The sequence below is a fragment of the Schistosoma mansoni genome, chromosome W, assembly GCF_000237925.1.
Source record: "Schistosoma mansoni strain Puerto Rico chromosome W, complete genome".
NCBI classification, from domain to species: Eukaryota; Metazoa; Platyhelminthes; class Trematoda; order Strigeidida; family Schistosomatidae; genus Schistosoma; species Schistosoma mansoni.
Window position 1 is genome coordinate 7382355 of NC_031502.1, and position 27663 is coordinate 7410017.

The window sequence follows — 27663 nt, forward strand, 5'->3', positions numbered from 1 at the left end:
CCTTCGTCGAACGATGGGTAGAGAATTTCGGCTGCCCTTCAACCATCACTACAGAACGCGGACAACAGTTCAAATCTGGACTTTCCCGTTGTCCGACCACATTATTAGGAATCACTCGCTTCCGAACGACCGCCTACCACCTACATGCAAACGGTTTGGTAGGACGTTTTCACCGACAATTAAATGCTTTGCTATCAGCTGCAAACGTTTCACAGTGGACCGACGCCCTTCCACTCGTCTTACTAGGTATCCGCAATGCAGTGAAAGCTGACATTGGATACACTGCAGCTCAACTCTTTTATGGAACGTCATGCATCCGTACCAGACCACGTTTCAGAACGGCGTGCGAAAATTCTCCTACAATCATTAGCCAGATTAGATCAGTCACTTCTTGATATGTTGATAAGCCATCAAATATATCTTCTAACCTCCTCGCTTCTGACTTTTGATTTCACTGGGTGGGTGCGATCCGATCATAGAAGTTGTTACTGGTAAAGTGTTGGCAAACTACAATACTGGTGGCATCTTCACAGCGATCTCAGGAGAACAAGTAATTGTAGGGTTGACACCACCATAAGCTTCAGGGTCTCATAGCCTATTCGTGATTCATTTCATTTCTTGGACGAAGAAACGTTTAGAGTATTATATTCGACTTTTGTGATATCGCGTTTGGAATACGGTATTCAAGCAGTGGGTTCTTGTTTCAGATATGATGCGGATATACAAGAATGAGTTGAAAGGTGAGGGACCAAAATGTTGGAAGGTCCCGCTGCCCTATCTGACGAAGACAAACTGAGAGGCTTAACGTATTTCAATTATCTTATCTCATGCTTTTGGTTAGTTTAACAGTAGCTCACCCTATAGTGAACGGTGATTTTGGTGGCAACGTTTTATCTTTTCCTTCCATCTGGTACCGATCACCTGAGTGGACATTCCGGGAAAATTCAAAAATCGAGATACAATCGTTTACGTCTGGGGTTCCGTTTCCCTCAGTGAGTGGTAAATTACTGGAACACTCAATATCATCACTTTCTGCCGATAAACTCAAGACAAAATTGGATCTTCCTAACAACAAATCACAAGGATTAATAAGAGTTGATTGACCTTCTATTCTTATTAGTGAAACTGATCCACGCCATAGACCAAATCGTTTACTACCGTTGTCACTGAAGGATACGCGATATTGGTCTACGAGGCGGGATACTCGATTTTTTAGGTTGAACAATGAATTATGTCGAGATGTGAGTTTTTTTAACCTTAGTACAACCTTCTAGAGTTTATGTAGGACTGGTGAGACTATAATTTATGGGCGAGTCAAGCAGAGGCGTTTATAGTTTCCAAGGTCGCGGCGCCAATTTCAGTACCTGATGCTCATGTACAATCGATTGACAAGCGATTTTAGAGAAGTCGTGACAATTAAGCGGGTACAATAAATGGGACTACTAAGAAACTCCTTTATTTGTAAATGAGGTAATCAGTTGGCTTGTAGACCTTGTTCAGACTACCGTGATGATGTTGTCTTTCGATGTTATATATGTTTGAGGAAGAAGTCAGGTAGTATAGGAACTTTTTTCTCTCGATCCAGATTGAGACTAAGGCAGATTGTAATAATTGCTGTGAACTGTATAACAAAAGCACCAGTAACATTGTCTGCAATATTCGCAGATGTTACTGAAGCTTCGGCTGTTCAGTGGTATTACTATGTGTGGATATATGTGTAATGAAAAATGACAAACTTACACAACCGGAGTACACACGAACAATATTAAAGCTATGTGGTCGAGGCTGAGAGAGTTTTTACGACTTTATTATGGCTCCTGAGACCGAGTGTAATGTGGCCATATGAATGAGTTCCTCTACCTTATGCATTACGATTTTAGAACCTTTGAACCTCTTTTTAACCTTGACAAGTTTGTGAACCATGTAAAAGAATTGTAACCACTCTAATTTGGTGTTGTATAATATATTTTTACCCTATGCTGACTGTTAGCTGATTGGCTAATATTTCTCAAGTTCACTTGAGATTCGTTCATAGGCCGTCCATAAATTATAGTCTCTCCGGTTCAGGTTCTTCTTACGTAAAAGAAGCAGTCGGTCGTAGTTCCCCCATAAATGTCTGGAATTATGCACCGTACACTGACAGCACGGCATGCTATGATGTGCCTTGATGAGAGTCCTGATTGCAAGGACTCTCTAGACTAAAGATGTTGAGGAGATAAGGACTATCACTCTTAAGTAGAGCCCCATTGGTAGTTTTTCAAGGTAATATTCCTTAGGTTAGAAGTTTTGTCCGTTTATCACGCTCCCGAACGTTATTTTCTGCCATCGGATTGTCGGCATTGAGGCTTGCGTGTTGTTACCCTAATAGGGTAAGATGGAGCAGTGAGACCATAATTTATACACGAGCTTCGAGTGACACTAAGGTGACCCTAAAAAAAGTCACCTAATTTTTAGGGTTTAAAGAGGATCACAAATTAGTATGAGGAATTAGGATAAGGATTTAGATTTAGGGTTTTCATCACGAACTGATATAAGCTATAATGCCAATACGATACTTGGCCGTGTGGATGGATGAAAATTGCTCACAACTCCGGGACTTGCTATCTGTAATTTCATTGGTTCGTCCATAGGTTACGCTCTCACCAGCGACACATACTTGCACCCTCGTTAATGTTTGTATGATAATCTGCTACTTGATTTATTTTACAGGACTCGCTAGCTATGTGCTCTGCAGAGCAGGTAATTGATTACTTTTATGTTTGCGGCGTAGATTATGGAGTTGGCCTAGAGAGCTTTAACTCAGGTAATATTTTGTTTAGTATGTATTTGATGTTTCCTAGGTGAAAAACGTGATGTTTGTCTTGATATTCCTCCTCTAAAGCGGCCCTACAAGTGCCATGTTCTTCAACATTTTCCTGAATATTCTCCAAATTGTCCTTTTGATGAGGAGTCCACTGCACTGGTATTAAAAGTTATTAACTCAATTATGATTGCTTTGTAGGTTACGATGCCCCAAGGTCTCAATATATTTAGTCAAAGTAGCCCATTATTTAGCCGGTTTCATTTGCCTCAAAGACATACTTTTATAATTACTAGGGAAGATGGTACTCGTGTTCATGGCTTAGCACTGCTTTTCTGCGAACTCGTTACACATGAAGGCTTTAAAGAGGCAGTTAGTTCACTACAAATGATATACGCTGCAGATCTTCAGTCTCTTAGGCTCTCATCGCCTACAATGGACGGGCTTAATCCAGGGGCTATCAAGGAATGCTTTGCGGGTGAGAAAGATTCGCTCTTTACTACAAAGGTAAGTATTGTTGTTAGACGCTAGCTACCAAATGCATTTTGATTAGTGTTTTGTGACGTGAACGATCTACAGTCATGTCATATCCTTAGCATTATTTCCTTACACTGTTTTTAGCATTATATATATATATATTGGGGAGACTAACACCTTGTTGTATTGTGTTTGCTTTTGTGCCATATTTTTTCGGTGTTCACTTTCTGATTCATATTTATCACAAGAACTTACTATGACTGTTCCTTTAGACTGCTGCAGCTAACATTACTTTGATGGCCTCATTTAATATGCAACAACCCTCATTTCAAATATTCCATCCTAGTTGTAACTTCTTGTTAACGTGATCACTAGTCGCTTTCTTAGCGGGGGTAATAAAGTGACCCATCCACTCAATTTAAACGTTAAAATTTCAAATTCGTATTTGTTGAGGCATTACAAATGTAGTTCTCTTTTAATTTGTGGTGATCGCGTTCCTCCCAAAAAAGAGCTGTCTCATTATCGTATATGATTTTCTTCCTGCAGCCGATTTAATTTATGAAACAATAAGTACGTGCAACTTTGGCTTTAAAAACCTCTAAGATAAACACATATATTCTTATTACTATCGTGCTTCTAGCTAAGCTTAAAGTAATTTTATAGATTCCTGTCGCCCAAACTTTCAGCCAAACATGTTTTCGTGGAATGTTTCCATTGAAATATTCTGGTACCTACTTTGGATCAGTTTCGAAGTCAAAGCTATAATTCATTGAGAACGGCATACTTGAGCTAGTCTAAAAAATAACGAAAAACAGTAGGTTTCGTCAAACTTAAGTGAAGTCATCGTAATTCAGATCCATAGATATTTGATCTGTAATCTATGTACTTAAAGCTTTAATTGGCGGAGTGACATTCTGTGGCCTATAAGTGACTGTTAGTACATTTGTGTTGTTCTCTTGACATATTCTCTCATATTTGAATGTTGTTTTACTTTACTTTTTCCAGTATCTGGAATCTGGGGGTGGTGAGTTTGAGTCTTACATTTGCACGCGAGAAACTGCTTTCTTGAATAACAGATTGACTGGTTATAGTTCTTTTCGTGTAACTCATTCATATATGAGTACACTTGATTCGCTTCAGTGTAGTCAATCTACTTACCTTGTATATATTTTAGTATTTACAGACAATATTCGTATCTAATCTTATATTGTACTTGATGCTAAGTTGTATGATTAATTCACTGTAACTTAGTAACCGATTTGAAGTCCTTGCACTCAAATTTGAGCCATATTTCAGATACTTACTAATGTTATCCTATTGTTCAAACCGGATATGGGACTGGGTTCGGACCTGGATATATGTAGTTAAAAGTTATACGTTTTGAAGACTAACCCACCTCTAAATGATACTTGTATAATGAACTAATGAAACACGAATTTTCCGTAGCAACATGGTTTTGATTTAGGCAAGGTTCCCAGTTTATCTAGCAATCACGATTCTGTTTCACCAATAGTCACTGGTATTATTTGACCATTTTGCATCCGATATATTTACAAAAAAGTGATAATTTTGGATAGTGTAATAAGAAGATAGTTCCTGTTATTGGTAACAAAAGTTATTTTGTATATGTGTGACATAATTTATCGACAACGATTCCTTATTTCTTACAGGCTATCGGCCTTTTGTCCCGTCATCCGTTCATTTTCGGTTTGTTTAACTGGTTGGAAGATTTGTGGGCTATGATGTATATTTCTCCTAATACTAAATGTATCCAATCCACTTTGGAACAATGCATTCATGATATGTTGTTTGAAACTAAACTTCCTACTGTTGGTCAGTATGTAACGTTTTCCACTCCATTCAGGACTCACTATGGCTATTGTCCTGGTTAGTTAATGATTTCCTGTATTTGTTTTTCACTTTCACCATTGTAACGCTGTTTAGTCCTATTGAAGTAGGAATCTGTTCCAATCGTTTGAACAGTTATTTTTTATCGGTGTGTGGTTGTGGAGGTTGTTGAGTTTCACTGAAATCATAAATCGATCAATTAAACTCAACAATCTCCACAACCCTATACTGATAATTATCACGTGCTCACTAGTTGCTAGCATTTAGAGGGAATTCTTGTAGTTTCAGTGAGAAGCCGTGACCAGTATAGTTCAACTGTGTCGGGTGTGAGGCAGTTACCCACCGAAGATGATGGAAGTTGGCCGCACAATATCGTGGAATGATTGAAGTTAGACATTTACACCGTTCGATACCAGCTCAGTGGTCTACAGGTTAAGTGCTCGCACGTGAGACCGAAGATCCTGGTTCCTGAGGAGATTCATGTTGGGACGAAAGGGACGTCCAGTTATATATATATATGATCGAGTGCGCGAAGTTCTGAAGTAGCTCATGGATTAATATGCGTAGAGATATTGGCGTCACGATCATGGTCACAGTGTTATTGACCCGGTTAGATTTAAAGAGGGATTAATGTTATAACTTGTGGCCTGGATGCCCTATTGATGTATAACGTGACAATACCGCCAATTGGAGAGCAGTGAATTATCGATCGGACCAATGACACAGGAAACCCGTACGAGCAGTCTAGAGCACTTGTCGGTCCTGCTTTATGTCTAGCCCAGGCAGTTTAAGTCCAGAACACCAATCTCAGCCTCTGCAGTATGAATTATTATATTTCAAACATACTGAGTTTATATACCAAACAAACCGATCACATCATACCATAAAATAGAAAATAACATTTGTACAAGATTTGACCAAATGTGGCTGTGAATAGGGGGAACAGTGATTAATAGACTGGGCATAGCTCAAGAATAGTAAATTGAGTAATCATAGTTCATAGGTCAAAATAAAGCTTATGATAAGAGGAACACGAATATGAATAGTTTAGTTACTTAACAATTATACAATAGGAAATATACATATTACATTGGTCCATAAATAGTCCTCAAAAGTTACCATTCATGATTCTTATCGGGACATAACAATTAACTAGTTAGCTGTCTCGACAACACAGTTGCCCCTATTATTAATAGTCCGACCATGTAGACCTCACAGAAAATTCCATTTATCATTTGTAAATCCATAATAGTTTCAATTGTATTTAACACTATTTTTGACCTTTTTAATAATGTTTTAAGTGAATAATATTAACATCAGTTTTGTTTTTTTTTCCTTGTTTCTTCCTTTCTCACTTTTTGTATATTCAGCACCCATATCACCTATAACAAATTTAATGAATGGGCAATTAAACCAAAAATATTATGTAGAATTATCATTATTTGAGTATCCTATTGAAGAATTATTTGAATTGATTGATTTGGATAATTTTATTCGTTTATTCACATGTACGCTTCTTGAATATCGTATAATTTTATTCTCAAAAGGTAAAGTAAGACAATAAATGAACTTTTTCGCTTGTTATAAATATATTACTTATTTAAAACAATCTACCCAATGCTCAATTTATTCGAAATTATCAAATCAAAACTTGGTAATGATACCTACAAACTTTTTCGCTCGTTGTCTACTGAGTTTATTATTCCACCAAACGACTTAAAGACCGGTTTTAGTCTGTGGTATGCTATTTTTGATGGTTACGTTTTTGCGTATATAATCTATTTTAATTGAACTTGAGGTCATGCCAATCATTCGTGTATAGATACAATAGTTATTGTAAGTGGAATTGAGTGCTATGTTTGAAAAGATTACGAGTTCATCTAATCTGAGAACGGAACTAAGACTCAGTGAAACAATGACCAGCCCCACTAACTAGAGAGAGAATTCCCGGTTCAGAAAACGAAAATGTATTCCACAAGCAGCCATAAGCACGAACAACAACCACAAGTACAATTCAAGCGTATATATATAGCATAAAAATGTCTTTTGGAAAACGTTATAAAATAACATATTAAAAGTAACAACGAACCAATGACATTTAAGGTCCTCCCAAGTGGGGAATACTACATGAAGGTGAAAATGGGCGCTTTTGGCACGAAAGAAGAAATTTAAATTTCCAAAATAAAATTGCAAAAGTAAGACATTTACCAAGTGAGTTCTGGGGATCTAACATCCCCAACATTAAGTATCCACGTAACAATTATCAGTTCACACTATTAACAGCTTAATATCATGAACGTGTATATGGCTAGTAACTTGTGATTTTCGTTTGGTTTGTATACGGATATATCGATAGAGTAAAATTGTTGAGACACTTGTCGAACGTTATTGATATGGAGGATTTGTGAAGATTATAGTTTTTTAACAGTTGAAATCACGAACCGGCCTTAGTTAGACAAAGATTAAAAACTTGGAAGCAATGGACGCCCCTTTCGTCCTGGTATGGGATTCCTCAAAAGTGCGCATCCACGATCCCTCACGCGGGAATCGAACCCAGGACATTCGGTCTCACGTATGACCACTTAACCCCTAGACCACTGAGCTGGCATCCAACGGTGCAAATGTCTAACTTCAATTAATCCATGATGTTGCGTGGCCATCTTTCATTGTCTTTGGTAGGTAACTATCCCACACCACATAGTCGAACTATACTGGTCACAGTTTCTCACTAGAACTCTAAGATTCGCATCTTGCAGGGGAGTTGTCGTAGACTGTGGATTAATTAAGGTTATACATCAACACCGTTGGATGCCGGCTCAGTGATATAGAGGTTAAGGATTCGCTTGAGGAATCATGGATGCTCACTGCTGAGGATCCTCGTACTAGGACGAAAGGGGTATCCAGTGCCTCCAGGCTTTCAGTCCTTGACTAGCTTAGATCTGTTCGTGATTTCAGTTGTGAACAAACTTGCCGAATGAGTCAAGCCGTCGACGCACCTCAGGTGAGCGTTATTCGAGCTAATTAATTGTAAAAACATTCAAGAATTCCATAACGAAATTTGGCATCAATGTTTAAAGTTCGTCGTATTCATATCATATCCATTTCTAAAGTTCTGGAATAAGAAAGAGATTCAACTGCTCATTAACGTAGTTAAGATGCCTTGTAATTATCAGTGTGCAAAATTGTTTTATCTTGAGTCTCAGGTTTTGCTTATCCAGAAACTCATATTATCACTTTGATTGTTGTGAATGAGACAGGTTAATCGATATCTAGAGAATACTCGTCAATAAGAACACTAATGTTTCTCTACCCCGCGTATACTATTTTGGCTATCGCCTAGCTTTCTCAGCTCTGATCATTGCTACGCCCCAACTGAACGATTCACATCGAGGCTGAGACAATCTTAACTACTATTCGTTGACTGATATATTTGTCTTCTACTATAGTCTCGAGTCCGATGATAGATCATATCAGTCATTGTTGCAGTTGTACATCTTATATGAATGAACTTATACAACAACGTAGATTAATTTCCTGATATCGCACCTACATGAATATGTGATTACAGTGTAAGTATAAAATAGAAAAGAACAAAGGAAAAAGGTAAATAATTCATCAGTCATCGTTAAGATATAGTAAAACTTGGACAGCAACGGTTAGTGGGTCCACTGGAAGCTTACAATAAGAGAAACATAAAAATGTATTAATGCTGTTATCTAATAGTTATACAACAAAAATATGTATACTAATAACCCGTAAACTCGCCCCCAAAGTTACACATTCTTCGATATTCGCTTCACCACAACACTAATTAAATCATTTGCCTTCGGTTTAGTGTTTTTCTTGACTTATCTTAGATGTCAACTGATTGAACACTAGATTGTTTATCCAATAGTGGTTTTTTATGAGTCAGTCAATATCTCTTTTCATTTCATCAAATATCTCGACCAGCATTTAACGTAGTTTATGTAATAAATGTTTTACTGGTGAGTTAGACAGCTATGTTTTATGTTCCTTTCACTTACATATAATCTATTTTTCCTCCATGATTTTTTTAGTGTATTATCGTCTGATGTTGATTGCTGAATGTGTTACTTGTTTGTTATTACCATTTTATTGGCTACATGTATATGCTCCAATATTACCAGTATCACTAACTCATTTTGTCGATGCTCCTGTCCCATTTATCATGGGTATTAATATATCAGATCCATGTAATAATAATGATCATCAAAATGAGAAATACCCATTTATTAAACAATACGATTCAGATAATCATACACAAGCATATTTCTACTCTCCTTCAGTTGAGCTAGCTAGTGAAGTATGTGGGATTCCCATGCTTTTTTTCGCTGTTGCTGATATACGTGATTTGTGTATTTTTCTCTTAACATTTTGAATATTTTGTACAGTTTTGTCTTATGAATTTACAAAACTTTCCACATTATGCTATTAAAGAAATGTTGGGATCGGGATTATAGTATCAACAGTGCTAAGAAAGTCTAAATATAAGGAACGGTTCGAAAAGAAGGTATTTATAAAGATGGGTTAGAAATCAAGATTTGAGGAAGGATAGTAAACAAATGGATTTCTGCTTTTCACTCAATGTATCCGACTACTTGTCACGGTTATTGAACTGATTCCAACCAGCTAGATTACGTCTACCGACATGGTTCATACCAACACCCAGTGATTTCATGGGCTGATTTCAATTCTTGGTTTTACTGCCTTAGCTTTATTTCATCTTGCTCCTACTCCAGTCATTGTTGCGTGTCAAGTCAGTGGGTGACTAGGGATACGTAACACATGCGCCCAGACACAATCATTGAAGATTTACAACTTCATAAAGCGAATTTTCATCTTGACCTAGTTTCATACATCTAACCTCAACACTGTTCACTCGTTAGTCCACAATACGTAAGTAGTGTTTCGAAGACACGTGATTAAATACTTGCACCCTAAGTATTTTTCTACTCTTATCCATTAATATTTATTTAGAGATAAAAACATAGCATTGTGTGTTCTTTTTTAACCTTTTCTTTTTTCAATCCTTAAAATAGACAAACGTCTGTTATGTTTACATTGATGAAGGAAGAGTTATTGTGCCAGATGAAATTCCTGAATTTCCAAATGGTCAAGATATCAAACAATCTTTACTAGAGATTTTAAAATTAGCTAAACATCTGTCAAGAAGTATGTTTATTTGATTCTAATGCATAGAAATTGTTTTCTAGACATTATATATAAATATATAAATATATATATATATATATATATATATATATATTATGGGCTAACAATAGTTGGGTTTGGTATGGTGAATTAATAGTTTCCACATAATCATAAGTTATGATTAATAAACCTGTGATTTTACTCAAGCCATTGAATCAATTTACTTTGCCGTCGAAAATTCTCCAGACTCCTACCAGTAAATGAATCTCATAAAATAAAAAAAATTCTAATCCAGCGAAGGGTTCTCTTTTCGACAAATTCATCTTCAAAACTGTACAATCTTAAATATAGACTTACTTTTTAGCTTAATAATAATCATAATAATAGTGATAATAAAATTCTGTTAAGCATGCCGGCGTATGCTACTGATATCGACAGATATGAGCAGTATGTAGCACCAATCGAAAGTGAAATGCATGGCGTCAGAAGGTTAAGAAGATCAAAGAGAAGAGAACAAGAGCAGAGAATGGTTGGTGTGGAAACGAAGAAACAATGAAGTCTGAGACAATTGATTGGCATTTTGCAGATGAAGTATTTACTGTATAGTTCCCATATTTTGCCAAGATATTCTGCAATGTATTGAAATACATTTTATTGTCCCCACTGGTGTTCTCGTTCACCACAGCAACAGTGAGGTAGAATAAACAAAAGTATTGAAACGTTATTTTTATCAGTGAAACTGATAATAGTTTTTATTGTTAAAGGCTTAGATATTCATCATGAAGATAGGTAGGGAAATTATAATTGGAAAAGGAGGTTCATTATGATAAGCTAAGATGTTGAAATCAAGATTATCTTCAATCAGGAGAATCATAGAAACGGAAAAAAGCAGTTGGATTAAAACATCTATTGAGAAGATAGAAAGTAAAGCAGATGGCTGCGAAAGATTAAAAGTACGAATAATAAAGAAAACTATGAGAGATTAAGACCAGGGTGGAAGAAGTTGTACCAGTTTCTTTTGGACGCATAATTCTGATTCTTCCAAGTGTATAGCTGGTGCCTCGGCAGTGTTAAGAAGATGCATTATAACTGCCTTTGGTAGCCTTATAATTACCTTTTAGATGACTTTGAACGCAGAGTTCTCTTTGATTGAGTGACCTGTATTCACAAAGTATTTGATTATTGAGCTGTTTCCGCCTCTTTTTAGCTAAGCCGGGTAATGTTTTTGAATTCTTTTGGATAAAGTACTCATCAAACGACCCACATACCTGGCTCCACATGAGGAGGTAAATTGATAAACCAACATAGAGATGGTCAAATGAGATATTTTGTTCTTAAGATTATTGGTGAACATTAATCGGCTGGAGAACACTTCGCATAGTTGCTGCGAAGAACATTCTTTTTAGCGAATCGGAAATTCTCCTGTTTAAAATGTCTTGTAACCATATCACCTTTAAAGTCGATGTTCATATAGAGTGTTTTTTTTATCAACAGAGGTTATTTGTCTTTTAAGCGGTTTGGGTTTTATATTGTCAATAAGTATCGTAAGATATCCATTTTCGATAATTGTTTTCTTAAGGAGGAGGCTCAGTTCGTTATCTACGACCTCGGAACTACAAATTCTTCGTATTCGCCTAGCGAGTGATATGATTAATTTTCACTTTCGACTAATGAGGACCCAGCTGTGGGAACTTGATAGTTGGACATTCCACAAAGGTTTCCTGTAAATTGATCTTTGAGTTCCGTCGTGTTTGCTTGTCATTTCAACATGAAAGTGAATACTTTGTTTTCAAATTCAAGCTTGGAATTTATTGCTGAGCGACAGTTATTAAATGTTTTCAGAAGATAATTCAAATCAAATTTGTTGTCACAAATGATAAAAATATCCAGCTTTGAAAATGAATTTACCGAAAAGAGAACTCTTCGATGAGCCTATCTTATTTTATGTCTTAATAGGTATATTTCTTTTACTTAAAAATAAATTTCAGTTTCTGTGATGGTGTGAATCACTTGTTAACCAATTTCTAAAGATCTAACATTTACGATTGTGCTTGAACTTTCGTCAACGGTGGTCTCAGTGTTATAATATGATATACAATGCTAGCTTGTATTTAGTCTTCAAATATGAAGATTAATTATTTGCGTTTGGATAAGGTAAATGTCTTATGAATCTATGATACTCGTTTGATCGTCCATGAATATACAAAAACATGCTTTCTTTCGGCTCCAACGGACAGTCTGTATAACTTTTAAAAGTGGTATTAATTTATTGTATTTGCAAAGTGATATTACGTTCCTTAGAGTGAACTTTTAGATTCCTTCCTCAAATTACAATGAACATGATAGCTTTGCATACTTTCAAATAATGTTAGTTTTATTATCTATTTAGATGTTTAGTTATTTAATATATTTTGTTACTTTGATTTATAATTGGATCTAATATACCGAGGATTAATATTTTTTATTCATAACTACCAATTAGTGCATATCGGTTCTTTTTTTAGGTTTTAATACTCAAATTACAACCGAACAGAATACTGTTCAGCATTTGACAGACATTTCTCAAACTACTACACCTGTTAGTTGTACAACATCACATACGGCAGCTCCTGTACCTAGACCCAAACCCCCTAGTTCACTGATAAAGTTCACTGGACTTCAACGAGTAAGTATTTTATGCTACACTGATCATGATGATAGTTAATGAAATATGATAGTATTTTCTACTTCTCGAATTTAGAAATGTGATAAAGTCATTGGACTTGTAAGTTAATTTCGTGTTTTAATTTTCGCCGAAAATCAATTAGAATACGGTACAGTCTCTAGAAGAGACAATGTAATGTCACTAAAAATGGATTACTATTTATCTTAACCAAGTAGACCTCTTTGGGTGCTATACAATAGTTAAGATGAATAACATTCGTTATGCTGATGCAAATATTGTCTACCTGGTTTGTGAATTATGACTCTGCTAATCATACTATTCTTGTTCATTTTTAAGTTGAAAGATTTTAAAAGTGAATAGAAATTTGTTTGTGGTTCTTTGATTCACATTTTGTCTATGATACGATTGTATTAAACAAGTTGAACGATTAGATTCAATATAACTCTAGGTATGTCTATACATTGTTAGTAATAAACTAGCCCGGGGAAATTATTAAAAACAATTATATAATACAACGGTTTTCTTTATCTTGAGGTGAATTATTAAGGATGAATGAAAACAAAGAAATACCTAATACATTTCATATTTCAACCTTATTCTCTTCTAATTCATTTCTAATGAGAAGGCGGCAGTGATAATTATATCTCATCTACTATATGGTGAATAGCGCTTATCGCACGGTTGTTTTATTATATTTGTTTTCGAATAAATTCTTTTATCCTGTTTCGTCCAATTAAATGATCAGTTTTAAACTGGTAATTGGTTAATTATTTCTGAAAATTGATATAAAGGATAAATATCTCTCGACTGATCACCTTTTCTCCAAATTATGAGCGTAAATAAAGTACAAGGTACAAGATCTATTGTTTCGGATGTCCTCACGGACACGCATAATATGTTCTTGAGTACATTGTATGTGGTAGTGTTCCAATCGCTTGAAGTGTTAAAGAACACTATTAGAAATTATGAAAAGGCGACGTACTCCCATTATGCAGTTCGCGATTTTCATTTCTGTAAGAATCAGAAGCCGTATATTAGATTTGTATGTTGGAGAAACGGACGTAGAACATCTTGTGGATCCTCACAGCCGATTAGACAAAGGAGGTAAGTTGAATAGTGCTATTATGTTTTTCATAAAGGGCTACAATGAACAATCAATGTCCAGCCCTGACCAATTGTAACCGTGCGATTAGTGATATTCGACAATGTGTAGGGGTAAAACTGCATAAACTCGATGCTAACTTGCTACAAACTTATTCACAGCTCTGTGACAGACTTAGATTTTTCCATTATCAGTCCCTAAATCACATATCCCCGATTTGTTTATATATTAATTGGTACCTTAGAATACCAATCACTTAGCCCCCTCCATCTAATTATTCTGTTATTATTTACAGTCATTTTCATATGCATTAGAATTTGTAAAATTACTGTATGACACTTAACCACTTGATTAGTGTATTTTTCTGTTATTTACGTATAATAGTGTTGAGCCATCGTGAAAGACTTATTGAACAGAAATATATCTTTGGTGTATTCGTCGTTTGTTAAATATCTAAATGTGAATGTTTGCTTTGTATAAATGACTGAATAAAATAGATACTCGCAGACATGATCTAATTGTTATAGTATTCTTCTTTGAGCTGTTTATTTACAGGGAATGCATATTGACCACTGACTGGCGGCCAATGTCATGTTTGTCTATTCTTATGTACTGGTCGAATTCTATCAATAAAATTGTAATGTAAGCACTAAGTCACTCGACATCATGTTTACTACCTTTTGATGTCAATCAGTAATCGGTAGGATACCGTGGCCCTATGTTTTGTGCTAGTTGGCACTTGTTAGCGCAACCTACCTGCAGCTTTATTGGAACTTCTTTTGCTAGAATTAATAATTTATCTTACTAAGGACTTTCAGTTATATATCCTGTGTATGATGAAGTATAAAAATTTGTCTCTACAGCATATATTAGGAATTATCTCGTTATTTATGTACTATAAGATCAATCTTTATTCATGAACCTTAAGAAACTGTTCTGACTGAAACAATTTCTATTAATCAATCTACTATGGTGCTGAGTGTTTTTATATTTTTATCAATTTATCCGTATTCATAATTTTTACTTCTTATAAGGAAGTATCTTTGGCTCGTTCCAACCATTCACAATCAGTCTGTGATCAAGATGATTCGTCTATGGAGAATAGGCAACGACAAGAACAATTCTACATACGCAACAATAATAGCAGTAATGTTAGTGCATCGGACAGCAGTTGTACAAATCAAATAAACTATTTTGAAGTCTGTTCAAAGGCAGCTAAACAGATTATTTCAAAAGAGGTAAATATCTAACGGATTATGATTGTTTTGTGTTAGAAATTTTCATTTTATTACTTACTTACTATGGAAATTTGGGTTTTAAACAACCTTGTGTAGAACTTTAGAATTATGTTTTAATTTACTACATTTAACGTTCTCGTTATGTAAACTAGAACAATACTGTTTTCCAATAGGGATCTTCTTTAAGCCCGACCGAAGCTTCTACCTTGATATGATGGTTGGGATTGCCTATAGTGATGGCAGCCAAGCAAAATAGGCTAAAGCACATGTTCCTTTAGTTCCTACCGTGCTAGGCAGGTCTAATAGAAAACGGTTAGGCTAAAATCAACAACTTAAGATCCGAGAGCAGGAATATCCTTCCACGGTGTAGGCAGCCGGGAAGCGAAAACCACCCTCACACCTCTAACAACACCCGAGATCCACTTGCTCACTATCATCAGTCAGTCACAACGTAGAACTTCGTACGTACGTACATCAGTTCGAGTTGCCGTACCACTCACTATCATACCCCTGCCTTACCTCTTGATAGCTCTCTTATCCCCACCAGCTAACCCTTTTCGCGAATCCTTATCACCACGCGCCACCAATGTTAACGATTCAAGTTCACGAAATGTTATTCTCGGTCTTGTGAACTCTGCAATTTTGTTTCTCCTATTCTTAACAGTTCTCTTCTATTGATTGCGTCATAATCTCTCTCGCTCATCGAATTACTACAAAAATTGAACTCGTATGATTTTCCAAAGTAACTTTAACAAAACTTTACCAGTGAACTGAGTTACAAGACTACATAAAACATTTGTAAAATAAGTGCACCTTAAAGAAAAATGTTTGAATGTGTTATGGTTCGGAATAGAAGCCAATGATGGTCCTGCTATAATTTCCTTTTACTTCATAAAATTTATAGAAACTTCCTTAACCGAAAGAATTCTTTTTGGTTATGTTTTTCTTAACTAGATCGACCCTCCCATCATCCACTACTTCCGTCCACTCGATTTTTTTACAATATTCATTTATTTATTTATGATTACGCTCCCTCTCCTTGGTCCATCTCTTCACAATCTCATCTTATTGTGTGGTGCATATTTATTTTCGTGCCCCTATGTACCGATATTTTCATGTTTAAAAAAATAAAATAATCACGTATCGGTGTTCATTACTTCAAATTTTCTTTCTATTCCGGTAAATTTATGATGTGACGCAATCCACACCAATTAGATACTAAATCTTACTAATGCATTAGTTGTATTTAAACACTAATGCTTCTTATCCTATTTATTTATTGTATTGTATCATGAAGACTGTTGTATTTTAAGTCCTGCGACACAGATTGTCTTTGGTTAGATGACTAACGGAACGCAGGAAGCAATAGACTGCTGTTTCGTCCTAGTATAGGATTCCTGACTTAAGTAAGATGGAACCCGGGATTTTTAGTTTCTGATTACAATTACATGAATCGACTTACACCATAGAATTCACTATTTGACATCATATTACACTTTTTGATTAATCAACCTTTGTGTGAGACAAAATTCGTCTTTGGTAACTTGAACTAATCACTATCTTTTCTTCTTTTATATTATACAGGTGTATTCAAGTTATACCAAATTATTACATATAAATGCAGCTATAAGAAATTTATTTCTTTCCAATTTCACAATGATATTTCAAGATTATGAAAATTATTTAATATTAGATAGGAATGGGCAAAAACCAGATAATATTGGAAATATTTCCTGTGGTCTACATGGATTTGATAAAGTTGGCTTTTTGAGTGATCAACCAGAAACGCACTTACCTTTTTTAAGTGCATTTCTAGAAACTCAAATGTTTGCCAGTTTTTTAGATTCACGTATAAAATGGCATAATTTATCACAGAATAAAATTATGCATAGTTCTAATTCACCATCAGTGCATTTAACTGTTTTTCATTTATTGTTATCGAGATCACGCCATGAACGAAAAACAATATTTCGGTCTAATAATAGTAATAATAATACTTTAATGAATACAGCTTTATTACCGGAAAACATTAACTATGACGTGGTGTTTGATTATAATCAACAACTTCAGCACAATTCAAATTTCCCTGATCTCAATGCAAAACCAATATTTGAAAATGTAAATTGTCAAACTAGTAATAATGGTGAGTTTAATTGCCTTATTGATTTATGATATTGTTGTAAAATTGCACATAGTTTTATTGAGATTGGTATTATTTAGAGGTTTTACTCGTCACAGATTGATAATAGTCGCATTTTGTTGCAAAATTGATTAGATACCACCTACCTAGGGGTTCAAATGGATGAGCGTCCGCTGCGAGGCTGGTTGGGTCATGCGTAAGTACTGCTGAGGGGTCTTATGTCAGAACGAAACATCTATCCAGTGCTTCTCGGTTTTAAGTGGTACCTTAACTGAGATACATTTGTGACTGATATGACGTACAAGTACATATGACTGAAATTTTAATAACTACATAAAATATGTTTATCATTTCAGAAATGAAATGGTTGAAGTTTCTTTCATTGAAATTTCATATTTCTCTCCACCTAGTAATTGTAATTTCCAGTTAACTACATGACAAAGATGCTTGGCTAGGGAATCAACTCTGTTATCATATTGGCCTTCTTTTTAAAGATGATATGTAGTTGGTAGTTTAATTTGTACAGATTAATCGTTGAATTCTTACACTGGAAAATTTGCATCAGTTATCTTATATTCTACTTTTAAGCCCCGACTTTTTTAATAGTTAGTCGTAAATTTTTTTTAAGAGTGATGGTCTGAAGGAGGTCGACAGTAAAACCAGCACACCTCACCTAGTCCCACGGATATCAGTTGTCAGTGGTAAAATCTGAAAATCTCAGAGCTAACACACTAAAGGACACTCACGAACGACCATATGTGAACGGCATCATGGGGTTTTCTCTTGCGCTGCATGGTCACGCTCTTAGGTCGTTAAGACCACTACTTATCCAGTTGTCTTTTGAGACACCTCAAGAAGAAATATCGTTCCACACAGTAGGGAACCTGGAAGTGATAATCACCCTCCTGCCCTCCTTCAGCACTAGAGTTAATGAGAGGTATGCATCAGAACCATTGTTGTAGTCATTTTATTAACCTCAATTTTTTTTATCTTTCTGTGAATATTGAATACCTTATTATTTCCCATAAAGCTACCATATGGAGTTTGTTTTGTTTCTATATGCTTTATATTTATTATCATATTTATTGCTGCTCTAACTGGTGTGATAAAATGTTCCAAGTAATCACTACATATTTAACTATTATGTACTTCATTTCTAACTAGAGATTATAGAGCTCATTTTACTTAACTAATTCCTTATTAAATTTAGATCACTTACCAGACTTATTATATGATATTAAAACTGAATCAAGTATCACTACCAACAACAGCAAACCATCTACTCATAATCAATTATCATCGAAATCAGTTCACTCATCTGAATGTGTTCTACCATCGTCATCATCACCATCATTCAGTATAGTTAGTGAACAACAATTTGGTAAATTTCCAACATTAAATAACCACATGCTACGATCGTATGCGTCATCAGTTGCAGAGATAATGATGTCTCCAAGTCATAAACAGTTTTTGTCCAATTCTGTTGGTAATAATAGTAGTCAACAATCAAAATGTAATAAGTGTTCGTTATTATCCACACATGGTTCCTGTACATCATCTCCATTCAATCACTACTGTCCTAATGCTGTTTCACAATCAGATAAAACTAGTCGACATACTATATCCCCAACAGCCAATATCGAGACAGCATCTCCATTATCGTCGTCTCAATGTTTATTAACAAGTAATCCGGTTGGTTGCATGTCTACACCGATTAAACGAATTGTTCCTTTATCTTCTATCACCAGTACTATGAATACAGATGCTTTAAAAAACTTGAATAAATCAGATAACATGGTAAGGCTTTTTTTCTTTCTTTTGACTATTTAACTTAATTTTCTCAAATTTTTTTTTATAAAAACCGTTCCTACTGATGATAGCTGCATTTGGTGCTCTCTTTTGTTGTCTAACATTTACCTCTCTTAAATAAGCATTAGCAACTTGTTTCTGTTTGATGTGTTATCTTTCTTGTTTTTAGACAGTTGCTATCAAAGAATTTACTTCAAATGACAAAAGATTTGGTTTCTGGTTTCTAGTTATGTGTTTCCTGACTTAATTTGAATGTTTATTTGGATTAAAAATGATAGATAATTATGAAACGATAGTCGAAAGTTTCATCAGTTCGATGATCTACCCCTAATAAAATAACTAGTAAATGTCACATGAAATGTGCTACTGTTTTTGATGCTCGAGACTATCCACAATCTCTTTAATGTTTGTTGTGCCCAGCTAATTTCTATAATTTTTATGTTTATCTAGTGGATGAGTAGTTCTACAAATTAGTATGTAATTTTCATTGAAGATTTCAGTTTAGGGTGTTGGGAAAATATCCATAACTATCTACCATGGACATATTCTCCAATGTAGTACAACCTGACTTGCTTGATAAGAGATGCAAATACAGTTAACATCGGAGCTTGAAATGAAATCACCAATAAAAAGTACGCTTTATCCAGTGATTATCTGGTAAATGAGTCTATAAGTTGGATACAATGCAGTAAGTAAAGATTGGAAACACCTAAGATAATTTTAGCCATGTTAGACTTATGTATCCATCGAGAAGCATGGTATACAATAGCTTAAGCATAATACAAAAAGTTTAAATTTCAATTTATTGTTATTTATGTTGACTATCAATTCATGTAGTATATTTGTCTTTATCAAATTTAACCGAAACGATCGACAAGATTAACGGAATAGATTTTTAATTGCAATTTTTCATTTGAGGTTTCATGTCCCAAACTCAATTAGGTTAAACGACTATCAGCAGTGCTATCAAGCACCGGACAGCTTTATCGTACCTATTGTTAGACTCTTCAGCAGTACACATCTATGATCGTATCAGGAATCACTTTAGGAGCTCCAGACTTCTCGGGAAGCGACTAAACGTGAGACCACTGAGTTGGCATCTCATAGTTTCCATTTGTAACTGCAATTAATTTCACGACATGGTGTGACTGTCCATTGTCATTAGTAATATTATGGTGTATGCTACTTATGTTGACAGGTATAAGTAGTATGTGGCACTAATCGAAAGTGAAACGCATGCCAGCAGATGATTGAAAGGCTCAATTGAAGAGAATGGAAGGGGATACAGAAAGTAAATGTAATAACAACAGAATTGAAAGAATCATGAATCATGTAAAAGACAACTGAAGGAAGATGTGCAAATGAAGTATTTGATGTGCGGTTTTCATATTTTACGAAAGCACTCTGTAACTTTGCATTGAATAATAAATTGGTTATTCCCACCTGAGTGTTCATTCACTACAGTATTTGCAGCACACCTGACTTGGTTGAACTCTACTGGTTACAACTTTTCATTCAAATTCCGGGGATCATTTCTTGAAGTAATTCACTAGTAAACACAATGATTATCATGATAAGATGTTATGGATGATATATTGATAACTGGAAATTTTTTACCCATGTAAATTGGCATATGACGGTCTGTCAAGTATTAAGCATTTTATTTATGTTACTATTGTACATAGCTCATCAAACATAAACTATACATCTAAGTAGTTTTAAAATTTGCATTGCTTTCAATTAAATCACCAAAATTTTTTGTTATCACTAAACAATGATCATGAAGAATTGTATGAATGTAGTAAAGTTAAGTAGATAAATACAGAAGCGTGTGTATTTTCATTGTAGCTCCATTTACTAAAAACAACCCATATTTAAACCAACTAATCACTGTAATATCGCTTCAAGTAAAAGGTCTATTAAATTACTTGATTCATTTTATGTAAGTTGTTACTATTCCCGATGCCTTAGTAGTTAAAATACACTCGACTTCGAATCATCGGGGTAGGTTGCAGGTCTGAGGTCTGTCTCATTCACTTCGATTGGACCGCCAAACGATATTGGTGAAGTAGTGGTTCAGTAGTCAGCGGGGTCGACTTTCAGCTACTAATTCACAGGCTAACCCGACCTCTTTTTATTTATTTATTTAAACACATATATATTGGTACAAAAGGGCACCAGGTACATATGCGCCACACTATTTGTGTGTGTGGGCTGTGATACTGCCCGGGTGCCCAAACCGAAGCAGGTGGTTTTCTTAGGGGGCCACACCCCGAGCCTTTGACCAAAAGGTCTGATCCACAAGGCAGTGGAGCATCGTGAGGAGATGCAGTCCCATGGTAGCCGTTGACCAATGACAGGTTCGTCCGCCATTCGTTCCATCAGGATACTGGAGCCCATGTGCACCATTGGCCCTCACACTTAGGGCTTGGTTTGAATTCGTATCTGGTACGTGAGATTATTTAAATTTGGATTCAGAAATCTGTTATTAGTTACATTTTTCTTAACTAATCGCGTTATACACTTAATACTAGTTAGTGTCGTATGATAAATTCCCAACTTCAATAGCTATTTTGTAATTACTTATTATTATATGTGTTCGTTTCGATCGTATGAAGTTCTACCAATTTTTTTCAATCTCACTGAATCAGGTAGTTAAACTTAATATGATTACTACTAATACCTTATTTTTTCAAATAAAATTTTATTTTTCAGAATTCTAATATATCCAACGGAAATAATACAAAATCACTGAATCGTTGTTTTGTGTATACACATCATCAATTCGCCGATTTACAACGTAATGGAATGGCTCAAGCTAACTGGGATTTTGTTGATGCATTACTCGAAGAATGCAAGCATAGGGTAATCACAATAACGATATCCTTTTTTGTGTTTAGTTTATTTCAGTATTAATAGTTGGTAGGGGCGAAGTTATTTTGTGAGTATAACTGCTATATGATGTACAATTGATTGGTTACTGGATAGCAACCATTGTCTTTTTTGCCTAGTTTTTTTGGTGCCAATTGAATTCTGTTGGTCACGTAAATTAGTGGTCACATTTCAGCTTGATCAACAGAGTTAGTACAGTATTAAAGGACTAAACGTATATGAAATCGATCAATACTCAATGATCTAATGGTTGCAAATAACTCAGTCCTTAAAAAGGCCAGTCTTGACCCAAGTAACTCAATGGTGATGTCTCAAATTGTGAAGCTGAGTAACGCGGGTTTGAATTCCTCAAGAAATATCAGTTACTTCAAGATAACAGGTACTCCTTATTGATGAGTACCAACTAGATTGAAACAAATATCAAGCACAGCTTCCTGTCGACTACCTCCAACCACCTTACATCTGTAAATGGTCTGTCTGTTGTTTTCTGATAAAAATAACTCAATTTCCAGCAGATTTCTTGATTTAACAGTTACTACTCTTGTCTGGTTGGTACTGTAAATTATAATTAAAACATATCTAGGCCAATTCATTTATATCTAGATTTTTTCTGTCGATTGTTTTCAAAAAGACGATAACTTCAGTGAACAACCATGAGCTCCATGATCCTGAGGGAACGAATGGAGTATGAACCTGTTGTTAGTTACTAACTACCATGGGAGCACATCTCCTAACGTTTCCTCACCGCCTTGTGGATTAGACTGCTAGGTCAAAGGTTTGGAGAGTGGCTTCCTAAGAAAACCACCTGATTCTGTTTGGGCGTCCGGACAGTATCCCAGCTTTAACACAAACCACTTGATTTATATGGCACATATATATGTTTGTTGCCTTCTTGTACCAATGTTTATATGTAAATAAATAGATGTTCTACCTTTAGTGATATTTAACCTTTGGCTTAATAACTATCAGAATATTTTATCATTTAATCTCTAACACAATGACATTAATTTATTCATGTGTCATGTAGACTAAACGAATGGTTCTCAAAAAAATTGGTCAAGAAGCAATTGAAATGGGACACTGTGATCCAAATATTTCTGTAGTTGAAGAAAATACATTAGTCTCTGGTTTATGTGATCTTCTGGAACGTATATGGTCGCATGGTTTGAATAAAAAAATGGTAGGTAAAACACACACTTAGATTACATTTTTATATGTTAATGTGTATATATGTTTACTGTTAATAATGATAATTTATTTCTCATACCTTAAATTGTAAAGTTTTCCATGTGAATTGATTTCAATGAATAATGCTCCACCAGTTTCATAGACTATTTCTATTTTAACGCTTCTGATTTGATTCGCGAATGAGAAAAATCGAGACTAGATGTAGATTAAACCAGTTTACAGGATAATATAGTCAATAGTTTTAGGGTAACCGATACGAAAATACTGATTGGGATCTTTGTTTTATGTGTGATAATTGAATTGTTAACAGGAAAAGTCAGTGGAATCCGTAGTCGACGTCTATTCTAGGCTCTAAGATTATCGCCTTGAATCAGAGTTTGAGAAACATTGTTTTTGGAGCCATCGGCTTATTGTGGTATTTCAACTATTGATTTTAAGTGCTAATTTAAAACTTGATGAAATATTAATTTTCTAGCAATATTCTTCGGATGATTTCTACCCTACTCCTCAATCAGTTTTGGGAACATAGTTCGACTACCCTCAAGAACAACGTTCTGACGAGATTTCTTGTATATGTGATTGAACAAAAGATACTGAGATGTGAATAATAATCCGTTCAGGAAATCTTACGAGTAATAAATTCTGAAACTAAACTATATTTTTTTGTTGTCCGTAAGGTTGCCAAATTCTTCCTACTCGATAGTTCGTGCTGCCACATGAATTCTGAATTTGTGTGAGCCGAAGTGAAACACCTAAACAATTGATCGACATGGTTTCTTATATTGCATACGATGAACGTATTATCAGTATTGTCATTTGATTGAATCTCCCATTCCGGTATTTCTTGATCGTGCTAAAGAAATACCAGGAGGTATCGGACCTAGTGAATTGCCTATGACCTATACCTGTTTTTTTGAAACCGCTTTCCATTAAATTGAAACCACTCATTTTTCGTTTATATCAACAATAATCGTTTTTCGTTTCTTCGGAAGATCAATCTTATCAGTGCAACATCGAAAGAAACGATGAACACATTGCATACTCTCATCAATTATATTAATTACGCTGTCACAATGCATCATAAATAAGAAATCACGATCTACAAATGTCTATGTTCTTAGTGATACAAACTGAGTAACAGGTACATAATCAGTTAAGCGTAATTCATGGTCGGTAAAAAGACATCAATAGTCAGTCACTTGAATGAATAAACATGCCATAAGCCCAATATTTTTGTAAATGCCCAATATAATAATCCACCATAGAACAATTCTGAAAGTTCCACTTTATATTCCATCGTATCTAACAGCTTTCAAAATGATATGTATAATATTTTTGTTCACTACGACAAAGCACATACTTAAATTTGGATAAAGTTAGATTGTTTTTAACTCCTTGTAAAAAATATGTACCTATGTGTTAGATGATCAAAATTGTAATTATTTGTTTAAATTGCGAAATTACGATAAAGATGATTTCATTATGTCCAGAAAGCAAATAATCTAGAAGAAATACTTGTTCTGACACTACCGAATACATCCAAATCGCATTTGCTGGTGAAGTGAGATTGATGGTACTCATTGTTTTGAATATTTACAAAATTAATTCTGATAAATTTGACAGCGTAATGATTTAATTATTTTTTAAGCTGATTTTTTCCATGGATTATGTAAACTGAGAACCCATTAAAAACTAGAAATAACTGTGGATATGTTTTGTCTTAAAAACCTCTCAGCAATGAGTATCGACGAACACATCAAGAATCAAATCCAGGAACTCAGGCTTTACGTTCAGCATTTTACTTTAGAAGCAGTGGGTTTAAGTTTAATAGTCTGCATCACTCAGTTTAACAGATCTGCAATGTAGGCTGACATCGCTCTATGTTAGTAGTTAATAACTACCTCCTTCCCCTGACATGGATATATACGCCTGACCTAAAATTAACGAACAAGCTGCAATATCTAAAGCTTCTGTGTTCGTTGGATTCCTGAAGAGATCATGGATCATCTTTTGTTTACAATAATTCTCTGAGTTGGTTTTAATTGACGACAAAAAGAATTTCACCTTCAATTAATCTCCATAAGTTTTACAACCAAATATTTGATTATTTAATGACATTTGTGATTAAAAAATGTATTTTATGTCGATCTATTTTGTAATTATACCATCATAAGTAAATAAAATGCTCATGAACTTTAGTTCGTATAACATTTTTTAGATTTTTTTTGAAAATTTTTGTGTATTCTTTTTTGATAAAGGGTAAATCAGCTTTATGGTCACATTTAGTGTTATATGCTAAACGTGTTGAATTAATGAAACAAACTAATAAAGAATTAGCTATAAATGATTCTGAGTTACTCAACCTTGAATCATCACCTCCTACGTCATCATCGTGTAGTAGTTCGCCGCGTATATCTGACTTACGAAGTGTTAATGTGGGCAGTGAGAATTCTCACCTATCATCGGATTTGTCAACATTATCACCTGATTTACAACAAAAGTCATCACACACCGATACAAATTATTCAGGTAATGTGTGGTTAGTACAATGTGTATTTATCTATTGTCGTTTTTTGACTCATATGATCTGCATATTTGTGCCAGTCAGTCTTAAGAAACGTAAAATCTACGTTCATGAATCAGTTCAAGTTACCCAAACTAATCAACACAAATAAATGTTCCAGGTTCTACGTCACTTATGGCTGACTGACTGGTAGTGATGAAAGCCTGTGTACTTATTATCCGTCTTTTGTAAAATGGTATAAAGCTTTTTTGTAAAAAGATGTTTTCGAAAACTAACAAGTCTCTATCTGCCTTCTTATTCTCTGGCTTCTTGAGTTAATGAATAGTATAAACCGCTATTCGGCTATTATATCAGATCGACGATTGAAGGAATGCTAACTACTAGAACTAATTTACGGATAATTCTTATATGTAGTCTTACTGTATAATTAATAACTAACTAGATTACTATATCTGTGTATTTCGTTTATCATTAGCTTTCGGTTAATCCATTAACTACTATCATATGACATACTATTCCTCATTTGTTGCCGATCTTATTACTCATGGCCTCTGCTATATATAACCTCTGGCTTGCCTATATATAATTGTGATTTTTCTTTTTATGGTGTGTTGCTGTCCGGTATGTCTGCATATAAACCGCATCTATTTGAGATATAAATTTGGTAGAAGCTGATTCCTGTCTTTTGAACTCAAGGTAGTGCTTAGAGAGAAGTTTTCGAATAACAGACCAGTAGGAACTTAGCTGTATTGGCTTAAGGTCATTGATTCTGGTCGGGCCAGTAATTGGCCAATTCGGGGGGATAAGTCTTTGGAAGAAATAATAAACGTGAAATAGATTAAATTATAATTCGGATTGGTGACTTTGTACACAGCATCAGTCAGCGGTCTCGAGATATAACATCGGTCATCATTATTTCATCCATTCATTCACTCATCGTTTACTCGATTGAAAATTCCACTTTTTCTGTGTTTATAACCAACCAAGAAGTGTTCTATGTCTATCAAAATTGTATCACACGAAGTCAATTTTAGCAATTATCGGACTATAGAGATTTCTTTGTCATTCTAGATCTATCAATTTCTAAAATATAATTCCAAACCAATAATGCACATGTGCTCCAGGATCCTGAGGAAACGAATGGTGCATGAACCTATTGTTGGTCACTGACTACCATGGGAGCGAATCTCCTAACGATTCCTCACTGCCTTGTGGATTAGACTGTTAGGTCAAAGGTTTGGGGAGTGGCTTCCTAAGAAAACCACCTGATTCTGTTTGGGCGTCCGGACAGTATCCCAGCTTTAACACAAACCATTTGATTTATATGGCACATATATATGTTTGTTGCCTTCTTGTACCAATGTTTGTGTGTTTAAAATAATAATAAACTATACTCAGGCATATATTTAGACGAAATTTCTGCCCAGTGCTCTCTGTTTTCTAGTGGTTGTCTGACTGAAATCGGCCTGTAATTTGACACTAGTTCAACAATTTCTGTCTAACTCTTATTAAAATAGTGTATTTTTTAATATGGCTGATTCGACGATAATTTGTTCTAAATCTGTTATATACTTTAGAATCATTCTGGTTCAATATATCTTTTCTTTTGTTTAACTGCACTATGTCACAAAGGAATTCGTATTTCCAAAGTACATAATATATCAATAATTGACGTTAGTTTTGCTTTGTTTCTGTTTGGTTACCATTTAGACCTATTATTTTTATCTCTGCTGCTTATAAATGTGTACGAACTCGGTTATTGGGTGTATTAGTCAGATTTGCATTAATGTAAGCAGAAACGCAATATT

At 34.8% G+C, this 27663-nt stretch overlaps 1 protein-coding gene across 2 annotated transcripts in view; it reads left to right on the forward strand.

Moving 5' to 3' along the window:
- Positions 1–1359: 1359 nt before the first annotated feature.
- Positions 1360–27663, forward strand: part of Smp_139090.1 (putative rab6-interacting) — a gene marked incomplete at its 3' end in the record, with an annotated part of 41751 nt that continues 15447 nt past the window's right edge. Inside the window, exons 1-14 of one of the 2 annotated variants that reach the window (XM_018800072.1) lie at positions 1360–1470; positions 2710–2803; positions 2841–2962; positions 3002–3307; positions 4948–5164; positions 6496–6672; positions 9184–9444; positions 10235–10318; positions 13808–14066; positions 16898–17445; positions 19205–19239; positions 21967–22116; positions 23171–23323; positions 25590–25860. In XM_018800072.1, the coding sequence (XP_018653922.1) occupies positions 2722–2803; positions 2841–2962; positions 3002–3307; positions 4948–5164; positions 6496–6672; positions 9184–9444; positions 10235–10318; positions 13808–14066; positions 16898–17445; positions 19205–19239; positions 21967–22116; positions 23171–23323; positions 25590–25860 (2665 nt within the window). In that variant the 5' untranslated portion in view covers positions 1360–1470; positions 2710–2721. Of the gene's footprint in view, positions 1471–2509; positions 2804–2840; positions 3308–4947; positions 5165–6495; positions 6673–9183; positions 9445–10234; positions 10319–13807; positions 14067–16897; positions 17446–19204; positions 19240–21966; positions 22117–23170; positions 23324–25589; positions 25861–27663 lie in introns of those variants that run through there. The other variant, XM_018800073.1, reaches the window with a different exon arrangement.